This window comes from Syngnathus scovelli, chromosome 7 (assembly GCF_024217435.2).
Source record: "Syngnathus scovelli strain Florida chromosome 7, RoL_Ssco_1.2, whole genome shotgun sequence".
In the NCBI taxonomy this organism is placed as follows: Eukaryota; Metazoa; Chordata; class Actinopteri; order Syngnathiformes; family Syngnathidae; genus Syngnathus; species Syngnathus scovelli.
The window spans coordinates 11918249-11932067 of NC_090853.1; the positions used below are offsets into that span (position 1 = coordinate 11918249).

The window sequence follows — 13819 nt, forward strand, 5'->3', positions numbered from 1 at the left end:
CTTAAAATTTAAGAGAGCAATTTCTAATCAAAATGCTGAGAGGATGAAATTCAGAGAATTTTAACAATTCTAAATTAAACTACATCTAAAAATAATTAATCTATTAATAAATAGAGAAAAATAGATAACAAATGTGTTGTTTTTTTTTTATCCCATATATGTCTATATTCAGTCAAACGTACAGTAGTATTTCTTGTATTGTGATATACAGTATGTTCTTATCCCAACAAAGCCAGACTGCTGAAGCTGTAGTAGCTCAGCTGCTTCCTTTCAAAGAGTTTGTTCATTCAGGTCCACTGCATACGTTTTACGCTAAAATCAGATCTTGTGACTGCCAAGCCAACTCATGACACAGCACACACGTCTTAACCTGGCGGACAATAGGCCCTTCTGTTAGGAATCGTTCTCACACACACACACACACACACACACACACTCAAACACACACATGCACGTATTGTACACACACAGCTATGTTTAAACAGGTGGATTGAAAATTGAGTGGTTAAAGGTCTGCATGTGTGTGTCTGTGTGTGTGTTTGTGCGTGTGCGTGCGTGTGCGTGTGTGTGTGTGTGTGTGTGTGTGTGTGTGTGTGTGTGTGTGTGTGTGTGTGTGTGTGTGTGTGTGTGTGCGTGCGTGCGTGCGTGCGTGCGTGCGTGCGTGCGTGCGTGCGTGCGTGCGTGCGTGCGTGTGTGTGTGCACGCAGTTATGGGGAGAAAAGGAATGACTTTAGAGTATGTGTATTCTTGGCTGTGATCCCAGGAATACAAAGTGACACCAGCACAGTGCAGAGTGAAGCAGAATTCCTTCTCATAAATATAAGCATCATGGAAAAGCAGAGGAGAGCCACATGAGCCAACTTGCCGGCTGTACCTTGTCACACTCAATGGAAGGAGGCAGCTCGGTCAGCAACAATCACATCAGTTGTCTTTTCAAACTTCATATGATGTAAGTCTTCAAAGTCAATGCATTCATTGTACCGTCAAGAGTTTTTCATTTGCACCTTGAGATTGTGGTTTGCATTTGTTCACAGATTGCACAGAGGGGCCTTGGTGATATTCTGGTGACAGACTTGAGAGAACTCGTGAGTGATAAATGTTTCCAGGTCTCTAACTGAAGTACCAAGACGGTAATTTCATTAAGTAAATGATTCATAAGGTCTTGCTCTGTCCTAACCGTCACTCACAATGCTGAACATGAGATGTTGCAAAAGTAACTCATTTCTGACCGATGAATTCAAACCGTGTCGATGAAACAGTTTTGGGGTTTTTTGGGTTTATTTGTTTGAAACATTACAAAGGTTCACTGGAAAGTGCTTTTCAAAATCATTTATCAGTTGTTTAGGCAATATTGTTTTCTTAAATATCATCAGTATATGAAAGTTTACCTTCCAGATTGCAGTTGGGTTGGTCAAAGAAACTCAAAATATATTATAAGAATTATATAATTTATGACAAGACAGTGATATTGTCATATGTGTAATAAATCAATTTATTGTAAATGTCGTTTGGCTTAATACATAATATATAGATTTTGTTGGATGAAAAACATTGATCTGACTAAAAAAAATATACTTCAATCTAAGTGTTTTATTTATAGATGTCTGTTCATCAGTTATACCCACCGTGGCAGACATTGTTTGGTCACTACTTTTTTTTTCCTTTGGAGCACTTGTATTTTGGGACTTTAATTGCAGGGTCACCATATGGGTCAAATTTCATGTAAAGTATTTTCAGGTTTCACGGTTTTTGCTCAAGGTAATTGCACTGTATTGCACAGCTATCCAGGACGTTGTTTTCCTCTTTGTGTGTATGGCAAATAACACAGAATCAAAAATTTACATTTTTCTAATCACGCATATCACCAATGCCTGTGAGAAAGTAAGGTGACATCAATGACCAACTGCAGCCCAACTGAATATTTTGTTTCTCGTGCTGCTTGAACCTTATTTCATCTGGTGCCCTCAAGATAAGACTGCCCAATAACACTCCAATTATACACGATATAGGCAAATGTTTGAATTAATCAATCAGATGTGGGGTTGGATTTATTTGTTGCCTGTGTCAATTATTTCAAATTGGTGCACACAGTTTGGAGCATCATTCTTTCTTCATCATGACTCTGTCCCAACACACAAAGCAAGGTTCATAAAGACAAGCACGGATGACTTTATTGTTAAATAACTTCACTGGAATGTAGTCTCAAGCTAATTAAAACACTATGGAATGAATGACACAGTGGCCTCTGACTTCACAAATGTTACTGGATATAACAGGGCAAAAATTCTCATAGACATGCTTAAAAACCTTGTAGAAAGTCTTCCCCAAAAGATGGAAGCCGTTATATGTAGTTCCATATCTGTTTTTTCAGTTTTCACTTCTTAAGTGTGTTGTGGATGTGTGTCTCAATATTTTTTTTTGTAGGTTAGGGTGGCAGTAAAAGTGGCCTGGAAATGATGGAAACAAAATATGGTCGCAAAGCAGTATTTTCTGAATTGCCACACTTCATAAGGGAAGTGGTTTTTTAGCGTGATGCTGGTTGTGAGGTACTAACGACTGTAAGAAAGAGGAAGCTGATTGACGTAGGATCGTTGTTTGGCTTAGTGGTCAAACAATATGTCACCAAGCAAGATAACATTAGTAGTTTGGTTGTTGTTTTTTTACGTCCTGCTTGCTTACCCCATTTTGCCAGCGAGCAGCACAATGAAGCGCAGTCATCGAGCATGTTGTTTTTTTACGCACACAGTCATCTTTCACAACCACCTAATGTTTGCACTGCAACAACTAAAGCACAACGCTGAGAAAAACAAACCGGTGACGCCTAAATATATGCAATCGTGTTTTTGAGTTTCCAAGTAAAATAATTTGAACTGTTGGCCTATGCCTGTTGCAAATAGACTAGATAATGTTGGGGGCTCGACTGTATAGTTCCTTTTTACATGTTAATAGAGATACAATGTTCTGCAGACGTGTGTTTATAACAATTATTAAACAAGATAATATTTATAGTCGTGCTGGAGAGTAGGAGCAGGAAATACTTACTTCTTCCTGCAGGATGTAACAAAAATAATTGAGAGTCACTCACTTACACTGTAGTTGCATTGCATCATTTGAACCATCCATCCATCCATGTTCTATACCACTCATCCTTTTCAAGATAAAAAAGAGGTGGAGCCTAACTCAGCTGACTTTGGGTGAAATGGGGAGTTCACCCTGGACTGGTAGCATGTCAATCATATGGCATAAAGAAACAAATAACTAGTCATAGTCACGTTTACACCATTACAGCAACTGTCCGTAGAACCATGCAGTAGAAAACCATTTGAAAAGGAGGTTTTCGGTGGAGGTAAACAGGTCAGTGAGGCCCACCCAGTCTGAGAAAAAAACTGGCAGTTACACACGTTAATTAAACGTTGCCTAGACACCGTCCGGTGAAGTAAAAGCCCCACATTTATCAATATACGTCTGATCAAACAGTGATCAATATTATGAATGGTTGCTTAGATACAGTTACATGAGGACAGTGTGTGAATATACACACTGGGAATTGTCGTTTGGCACACACAACATACTTTATCATACGAAACCCTATTTTCCATCAGAGCTCAGCAGATAAAATATTGTTTAAAGCAATATTTTCTCCCCAATAAGTAGCAAAATACCCTCCCACGCACAGGTGCATGAATAGATGATAGAAGGAAAAGTAAGGTAGTGATTAAAACTGATTAAAGCTTTCATGGCCAACACGTACAAGGGTTTGAATCTGGTAGGAGTAAAATAGATTTTTGCAAACTTGGTAAACATTCATTGCAGCAGAAAGTTCACTCCCAAACTTCCTGGCTCACTTTTCTCAGGACAAGGACAGGGTCAAACAGTGATAAACATGTGCACGCAAATATGTATTCAGTACATACTTATGTTGACTCTGTTCTTTTTAATTGTAGAACAGTGCTATTACTCATGTAAAATGTAAAATATGAGTATCTAGCAGCCTTGGTTGCTATATTTCACAAGGAAAACAAACAGATGAATCTTTTATGCCTATTTTTGAAGAGACATGTTTTCACAGTTCCAAGGTCTCTGACATTCATCTGTCAACAAAAGATGAAGAATTATAGTTTTGTACACTTAACATCCACCCTAGTTGATATTCTTCTTGTTGTTGGGGGGGCACCGATTTTTACTTGTGGAGCCAACACGCCATCTCCATCATAACACTTTTACCTTACGCTAATGCTGCTGATCGCTTTCCTTGTGGCTTTGACATGCTTTTGTGCAGTCTGGCGGTCGGACTATGGACATTTCTTGGAAATGGCAGATCTTCACCCAGCCTAGCGTCCAGGGCATGGGCTTTGAATCTCTGCTTTTTTTCCCTAAACAATTTAATATAAACAAAAACACATTGTGGCACCTCTACTGTATTTTGCTACCCAAATGTTTTCAATCCCTTCACTTATTTACGATACTGTTACTTCACTTGAGTCGGTATTCTTTCTCAATGCAAAACAAAGCTGTTTTTGTCCCAATCCTGATTACAGGCAAAAATACAGGGGAGTTGGATGAAGATTGTGTTACTGTTACTGTGCATATTATTTATTAGTTCCTGAGCTGGTTATATGCCTGGTTGTGTAACGTGGTCGCTCATTAAGTAGACAGAAATCTACATTAGGCTAAGTAGACATAAACCTACAGTGCTATTGGCCTGTTATTGAAACAAAGATTTGTCCATTTGTTTTGTTTTGGGTTTAGAACAATTCTAAAGGACTGGTTGCTTGAATTACACAAGTTGTATAGCTCACTCCCAAGGACAAGGCTTGTGTAAGTTGTTTGAAAAAAATTTTGATTCTGACTCTCTTTCATTAATCTCACAGCATGCACTTTTTCAATGGGTTTTGCATTGGACAGACATAAAGAGCTACACTTACACAACCCGGGGCAGGATTTAAATTCACGTTTTCATCTAATCAAATAAAAACGCGTATAGAAATGGGGCAACAGCTCCCCCTGTCATTCATTTAAAACAAAAACTATATTCACTCTTGCCTCCTGGGACGTAAATAAAGTCTCATCGTTAGTTTGTTCACGCAAGTAAATGTATAAGATAATGGTAATTTAATTAGCAATCATAATTCTTTTTTTTTTCAAAATTTTCTAACCCTCTTTATTTATTTACTTACTTATTTATTCATTAACTGTTTGTAGGATGAGACTGAAATTAAAAATAAACCAACCGAAAGTCAGCGTTGCGATGAAATGACTAGTCCATGGGGAGTGCATCATACAAGGCTAATGTAAATTGTTAAAACAATAATAATAATAACAATCACGTGTCCTTCATGTTCCAGCAGAAGGCAGTATAATACTCTTGCGTGATCTTGTGAATCTTCATTCATGGAATGGCCATCTCAGTCCCATGACCTGAATATTATTGAAAATCTGTGGTGTGATTTAGCGGGCTGTCCATGCTCTGCTGTGGTAGCCTACAGGTCTGATGATCCCTCCAACAAAACAGATTCCTCCTTTGCTTCTATCCACCCAAACAAATGAGTGATTGGACACCCAGACACACACACCCTTCTCTCGAAAATGCTGCTTCCCTTTTCCACGCCAGTCTCCGTGTTGACATTTGTTGATGTTATCATGGTTTGAAAGCTTCTTTTAACTTCTCTCTTGCTCTCCTCCACTCTCACCTTCTAACCAAATCCACGGGAGAGAATTCCAGTGAACAGCAGAGAATGGAGAAGGAGGGACGTCAGAGGTTAAAGGTTAGGTTGTGAACTTTGCACCAGGAGTAGAAACCTACGGTGTGTGCCTTATGTGCTTGCCTAAACAAAAACAAGAGGGAGTCATATACTTAACTTATACTTCTTAACCTGGGTTCGGTGAGTCGGTCTCAGGGGTTCGGCAGAGCATCCACTGTGGAGGTCCGAACATACCTGATGTATCGTGTAAATTTGTGATGACGCATATCTGAACTGGTCTCGCAAAGGCAACAGCAGTAGTCACATTGATTTGGAGGTGTGTAATTTGTTGAGTTCATAAATTGTGTTGGTTTTGTTTCTGCACGGCTCATTTTGTGCAGCAGTTAAAAACATCGATGTCTTAAATTTGAAAAACATGATTTTATTTTTCACTAAAGAGGGGTTCGGTGAATACGCATATGAAACGAGTGGGGTTCGGTACCTATATATTTGCCGCGCTTCTAATGACGCACAGTAGTGCATATGCCAAATCGAAAAAGTTGTTGAATATGTTTTCATAGTGGGAAAAGTAAAATAAAACAAGAGGTTTTAAAATGATTAATGTACTGTACAAGACAATAAGTTGTCAAAAAGATGTTTGAGCCGATGACAGAAAAAAACAATAGAATGCATGCTCGGCAATTGTTGGCAGAATTTTACTGCTTTTCCTCCCAGGTCTCATACAAAAGAGTATTTTCTTTTCATTCTTGGTCATAAGTGAAGGGAAACTGAAGCTTCAAACTTACTTTGTGAACCAGTTGTATTTTTAACTCCTCTAGATGGCACTGATGGTTTGAAGAGAGAAATGAAGAAATGGCAAGTCCGTGTGCTTTCAGCCTTAGATTGAACAGTGCCATCTAGAGGAGCCCAAGAAATAACAGCATTACAGCAATATGCGAGACTGCTGTGACTTTAGTAGTGACACAATTAGATTAAAAGAATGATATAAAGCACAAAGTTAGCAAACGCTAAATTTTGGGATTTTCAGGCATCAAAATGTGCTACTTTTTTAAATGTGTATTTAGTTCTAAAGTCTGCATAGCCCCTCAAATCCAAAGACTCTCTGAAAGAAGGAACACTCACACATTGGTGGTTCATTATTGAAAGTTAGGGGGGGTGAAGGGTGGGGGTAGGGGAAAGGAAAAAAGGAGCAGATGTCTACTGAAACCCGCCCCACCCCATCTCAACACATGGACCCGACCCCCCTCCAGCCACCCTCTTTATTATGTCATTGGTTATAGTAGCCTCTTATCTCAAGAATCATTCGTGGGTCTGCAGAGGAATTCCTTCCCTTACACACAAAATAATTATTTGGCTGTGAGTTAAACTCAGAAAAGATAACAACTCGTTGTAATGTTTTTGTCATCAATTTGTGTTCTAAATCCCCAAAGCAGCATTTCAATGTGTCTTTTCTCTACAGGAAGGAATGCTACAGTGATTAGTGAAAAAAATATTGGGAATATTCCTTCATCATTTCTTCAAACATGATGTCAAAATGAGGCACCCCACTGCCAGAGATTCGTCTACATCACAGTCACGTCTCCTCTCATCTCTTCTTATACCAAGCAGATGTCAAATAGGCAAGCGCCTCTCAAACAACAACCCGGTTAATCATTTCATGGAAAAGAAGCTAGACAAAGAATACTAATGTACATTTCTACTGACACATGTCTGTACATCTGCCTGATTCACTCAATATCTACTGCAGAATACTTAATGATGCTTTCCGTTAATTGTAGTCCTCGCTTTCATGATTCCTCTATAAACTGTCCATTCCACGACTCTCTCCTCACAATCTATTGCTCCAAACAATCCCTCTTCCCTCCCATTCACTCATCTGTGTTAGGCCCACTATGTCTGTGCGTGCGTGTGTGCGTGTGTGCGTGTGCGCGCGTGTGTGCGTGCGTGCGTGCGTGTGTGAGTGTAGGGCTAGCATGGTGGAAGGCGGGCCATTAGTTTGTTATTTGGTTCTGCAGCTCATTGAGCTCATTGTGCACCAAAGGTACTCTCGCCCAGCTGGACTCGACAAGAAGCAAAACTCCCTTTCAGGATTTCTCCTACTTTGTCACCCTCCCCCTCTTCTTTCAGATGCCTCCTATGTACCCAGTAATCCCAAAATAACCCAAAGAGATTTGTTTATAGAATTAAACTCAACTTGCCGACCAAATAGCTTATTTGCAGATAACGTTTGTTTACCTAAGCACATCAGCAGAAGAGCCACTTTCCTCAAGGCACTTAATGTTGTTGACTTTTTGTTAATTGTACGTTGCTTGTTAACAGTGTGGTCTTAATCTGAGGCTAAATGCAGAGAAAATGGCTTTGGACTCTGAACTAATTACAGCAGTTTGTTGTTGCCTAACATAATTAGCTGTTGTTCACACTTAGCACACTATGGTTGGACCTCCTAAACTATGAACACATCTGAATGACACATAGTCACTACAATTTAACCATACGTGGTTGGTATGCTGCATATTTTTATACATACAGAATTCAGACAGCAATGCTAACTCACAAATAACGTCATCACAAAGTCTATCTTCAGTCTATCTCGTGAGTGACGTTGTTAGAAAGGTATTCACTCAACAGCGTTTCTTATTGTAATTGTGATGTAGTGTACAACTACAATGCATCATATTGAGAGCTGGCTACTATTCTAGTTCCCTCATAATTACTCTCGTGAGGGGAATGAAATATTAGAAACACATTTTAGCTCGAGGCAGTGCACTTCTACACCCCTGTAACAATTATAATAAATGTGTGACCTTCCCATGTCTGGATGAAAACAACCTCCATCTTGGAGTTTTATCAATCTTTTAACTTTTTTTTTGTGGGAGAGGGGGGTTGTAAAAACAGATTTGTTTCTCATTGTGTGTCCCTTATATTGTTACCAAAGTCTACTCACATTTCAACTTTGGAAGAGTAACTTTAGAACAAACTTACATACAAATCCTACACCTGTTGTCCTGTTGGGTCAGACCGCCTAGTGTGAACTTTGTACAACTACATCAATACAATCGTGCGTGTGTGTGCATGCGCGCGTGTGTGTGTGTGTGTGTGTGTAGGAGTGGGGCAATCCCCTCATCGAATACAAAAGCACACATAATAATAATTACACACACGCACGCATGGAGACAATTCCACTAGAACTCTTTGGACTCTACTTTTGTGCCGGACGCAAGTACAATTTAGTGTAATGGTGTTTGCACCTTTGTGCACCATTGTGGAGTGAAAGTAGACTTTTCCCAGCCAATGCTCATGGCATCTCTCATTTGCATCAAACAGTGTGGTCGTAGCGCACACCCAAGTATCCTTTGGTTCTGTTTATTTTTGTTTTAACATCTATGATGCTTGCTGGTGAGTATGTGATAAGAGAAACACAGTCAATTCAGATACTGTATTGTCATGGCTCTTTTCTGCAGTGGAATGTTTCACACATTTACTACCTTTGAAATCAAAGACCTCACTCCTCCCAGTCTGTGTCATAGGGATAGGCTGTCTCCAAGTCGTCCCTTCAATCCATATGTTTCTGTCTCACCATTATCTTTCTGTGCTTTGGGCTCTACATTGGCATTTTCAAGCAGTATATTTGCACATCGTCTCCATGCACCCTGCCTAGAAAGTAGAAAGAATACCGCTCATGAGAAGATTTCAAACATCGATGTCATTCAATATAAAGATGCATTTAAATTTACACATAGTTTTAACAGATCTTTTTTCATAGAGACAACCCATCACTGCAAATTGAGTAAATGTGTAAAGATGTTTAGAAAATTCATGGAGAACAACAAAATTATTTTAGCAACAAAATATAATCTCATTGAAATATATTTTACATGGTGTCTGTTGTATTAATAATTACAGAAACATTTGGGCAAATAAAGAAAGGTTGCTGATAAAAGTGACCATTCTCCTATACAAAAAAAAGGAGCTCCAAACATCCAAACCCACTTGTGAAGTGCTTTTATTGGCATCATAAACATTTATTTCCATACACTACATGTAATGTCGCATTGGCTCAACTTTTATGATATCACAATGTGTTCCTGTGGTTTCTTGTGAACTAATATAACAAAAAATGCTACATTAGCAACTGAAAAAAACATGTTTCAACTTCCCCTCCTCTCCTCAGATTAGATGGGAGTATTTTTTTAAATTCTCAAATTAGGAATTTATTTTTTACACCATTTCAGGATAACACAATAAGAGACCAATTGTTTTTGTAGTCTAATTTTTTACCGATGGGGAATATCTTGCGTTTCTCAATTTTGTGAACTCATCATGAATGGTCCTTGTCTTACGTTCCTGTATGTCACTGCTCTTTCTGTTTTTATATTCTTTTTTTTCCCCCTATTTATTTATTTATTTATTTATTTATTTATTTATTTATTTAGGTGCTTTTGTAAGACTCCAAGAACTCAATGAGTGAATATTTCAATCAAGGTTGATCATACCTCTTACCTCTGAAAAATACATTCGCGCAAACTCGAGCAACAAAGCACCTTTGCGCATTGCAATTTCCCACCACTGCACGGAAGGCTATCAGAACAAACTTTTTCAGTTCGACTGAAGCGTGTTTACTCGAGAGAGCGATGCATGCGGGGTGTTTCCTTTGCTGCGACGCTCATATATAGTGAAGGTAATTGTAGATGCGTGTCCATTTTGTTGAAGTTAACTTCAAAAGGAGGCGTAGGACTGCCAGACATAGGGTGAACTAAATTTTTGGGCTGGCTGAGAGTGAATGGACGGCGTGGGAGTGGCCTGCAGCAACCGTGTCCGCTTTTAAACCCACACGTGGTTGGTGTCTTGAGCTTGTTTCGCACTCCACTCACTTACTAGAAACTTCTGATCGACTCATGCCACACACTGGGTCGCGTCCATCGCTGCGGGAGTGGGCAGGAGCACACTGAGAGCTGTGCACGCATCATGCTGTCTTACCAACTCGACCAGTTCGCTGGCGTGGACGAGATGATGTGCAAGGTAAAAGACGCACCGACAACAACAATCAATCGAAAGAGGAAGGTTATGCGTGCAATGGCTGTTTTTGCCATGGCTACTGTTAGCCTTCCACAACTTTGCTATTTTATGTATGTCGGCTTGTTCGGGGTAACTTTATTATCAAGTTGGTAAGAGTGTGACTATTGCATAGCGCCAGAGTTAGCCAGTCATGAAGCTAACTTATTGTATGTGGTTGCTGGTAAACTGCTTGTTTGCTGGATTTAAACGAAAATATTTTGCACTGGTGCGCAACATCTTTAACGTGTGGGAATTGATGTCAATGTCAAACTTAAAGCATGCATCCTATGTTCGAATGTAAGATACTAAACTGTTGATCATGTGTTTAGGGGGCTCTATTTAGTTAGATTGGTCTGAAAATTATTTAGAATACTTAAAATATTGCATGCAGAATAATGTAATTATCGTGCATTAGATAGCATTAGATTATCCTACGTACATAATTAAGCTATACAGTCAGTTTTCATGACTTTTTTTTTAATGTAATATTTGGGTCTTAGTGCAACAAAGAGATTTTAAACTTAATTGGTCCAAAATGAATTATTACTCAATAAGAAGATAGTTTAGGGTGTCATTGTAGAAATGTAATTTTGGACTACTTTTTTTTTTAATTTGTAGATTTGGGAAAAAAGGTGATGTTTTTTGTATGAGAAACTTGCTAGTCAGCTGATTGTATGCAAATCCCACAAGGGGGGAGAGAATGAGTTTGTGCGACAGCTTTAAGTACACTTTCAATGAAGTAAACTGGTGTATGGAAAATGGTTTTGCTTTCTGAAGTTGAGTCGGGCAAATAGAAATATTCTTTCATGACAATGATGCAATTTTTTATTCTTTGTGCAGCAATTCCAGAGTCTTGACCTGAGAGGACAGGACAGTCAGTCGTCAGCCCTCAGTTTAGCCATGAAGACACCAGGCTACATTGGACGGCAACGTAGCTGTGATACATCCTTGTCTCTCTGCACCGGTCCTCTAGACAATGATGATCTGTCCACCACTATTTGGGGGCAGCGACCAGAGAGCAACCAGGCTTCCCTTCTTCTTAATTCCACCCAATGGCGAAAGCAGCGCTTCCTATCTCAGCGCTCAGTCAGCATGGTAGAGACTTCCAGTATCACAGCAGCAAGTTTTGGCTGGCCTGATTCAGATATGAAGGACCCTCAAGAAGGCATCAGCTCCACACTGCTGAACCCCATGTCTTCATCCACTTCCTCCACCACGACCCGTTACAAGACAGAACTTTGTCGTTCCTTCACAGAGAACGGTACATGCAAGTATGGCGGCAAATGCCAGTTTGCCCATGGCGCTGAGGAGCTGCGGGACCTCAGCAGGCATCCGAAATACAAAACTGAACCCTGCCGCACCTTCCACACCATCGGCTTCTGCCCTTATGGTATCCGCTGCCACTTTGTTCACAACAATGAGGAGGAAAAAAATCATATGGCTCGCTCCTCTTCTTCCTCAAGCTTTGCACCGCTGTCTCTTCCCTCTGCACACTCCCATAGAGTCCCACTGATCAGACAGAGCGTCAGCTTTGCAGGATTTCCCTCTGCTCCCCAACAAAGCCTTCCTCCTCCTCATCCTCCCCCTGCCTCTTTCTCACAAGCGCCATCTATCTCACCCCCTTGTGCCGATATCACCAATCTTCTCTCTAACGTCTTCTTGGAGATGGAGTCTACTACCTTTGAGGCCTCCCCTACCCCGCAGTATCAACCCTTCTCTGCTGCAAATCCACGCTCTCCCTTCCTGCCTTCCCCAGACTCTGGCTGTTCCCCGTCTGGGTTATCTCCATCTGCATCTCCATCCCTGAGGGAGAGCCCCGGTGCGTCTGCGTTCTTTTCGCGGTCGCTCGGCACAAGATCCCTGTCCTATACCTCCCTTTCAGATCAGGAACAGGACGGGAGCAACTCTCCCAGCTCGCTGAATGGAGCGGAGTCCTGCAGCGGGATCAATGACGGAAAACGCCTCTCCGTGTTCAGTCAGCTCTCACTTCCTGAGGATACTGCTGGACTCAGCCTTTAGGCTGTATCACATCACAACACACACACACACAAACACATTTAACACAGGCATACCCAGATTTTCCCCTTACTTCCATAAAAATGTTACATTAAGTGCCGTATTGCAGAAAGGTCTTCCTAAGGGCTACGAAAACATAGCAAAGACAGATGGGACAAAAGTGCGAGCTAAAAGTCCCATTGAGATTATTTTGTATGTGTGTAAAACCAAAGACCTTACATTTTGTAGTTGAATGTTGTGTGGCGGAATCAGGACCACTATGTGGCCTGATGTTTAAGAAGCACTGTACCCTATTGTTTTATAAGCTGCTCTTTCCATCTAACTGTGCAGTCTGGGGTTATGGTGCGGTCACTGGCCTCAGATCAGAGGCTTTAAAACTCGTTGTGTTTTTAAACAACTTAAGTACCTGTAGTGTTGCAGGTCATGTTGAACAGCTAGGTGGTTTGTTCCAGAGAGGAGTGTTCAATGCGTCTTTTTTGGGGGTGGGGGTGGGGGGGTTGGCTTGAAATATAGATTGTAAACATTCCCAGATTTTTTATATATATTTTTTTTGCTTTTTTGTGTGACTGGTGCACTGTTTTGATGAGCACATCATCTTATTTCCACTCATTCAGTATTCTCACCATTACAGCTTTTTGTATTGTAATGATTCTGTAGCTTTCCCCCCCCCATCACTTAAGCTACAAACGAAAGCTAAACCTTTTAGAGATGTTATTAGCTTCTTCTTGTGTGTTAAAGGTAATTAGCGCAACAATGTGATCATCTAATTAAAAGGGCGTTTTCATTAATGTATTTTGAGGCCTTTAGTGTTGTAGGTGATACTCTTTAGTAAATCTATTTAATTTATTTTAACCTATTTATAGATGACCAAGTTGTTAATGCTTGTATCAAGTTTAATATATTTTATTTTTTTCATTTTTGTTCTTGAAATAAAGTCATTTTAAAATAAACTGAGTCTGATGCAATTGAGTTGTAACCAGCCGATGGTGTGTCCCAAATTTAGCTGGAATAGGCTCCACCTCACTCACGAGTCGTAACAAACGAGG

General features: G+C 40.1%; 1 protein-coding gene across 2 annotated transcripts; it reads left to right on the forward strand.

The window, feature by feature from the left end:
- Nucleotides 1-873: 873 nt before the first annotated feature.
- Nucleotides 874-13723, forward strand: zgc:114130 (uncharacterized protein LOC570332 homolog). 2 transcript variants are annotated; one of them, XM_049726319.2, is made up of 4 exons: nt 900-949; nt 1035-1130; nt 7162-10721; nt 11598-13723. In XM_049726319.2, the coding sequence occupies exons 3-4, from the start codon at nt 10668-10670 to the stop codon at nt 12774-12776; spliced, it is 1233 nt and encodes a 410-aa protein (XP_049582276.1). In that variant the 5' UTR covers nt 900-949; nt 1035-1130; nt 7162-10667; the 3' UTR covers nt 12777-13723. The 2 variants fall into 2 exon arrangements, with proteins under 2 accessions (XP_068507533.1, XP_049582276.1); XM_068651432.1 differs by lacking the exon at nt 7162-10721 and having other exon boundaries at nt 874-949; nt 1035-1085.
- Nucleotides 13724-13819: the final 96 nt, after the last annotated feature.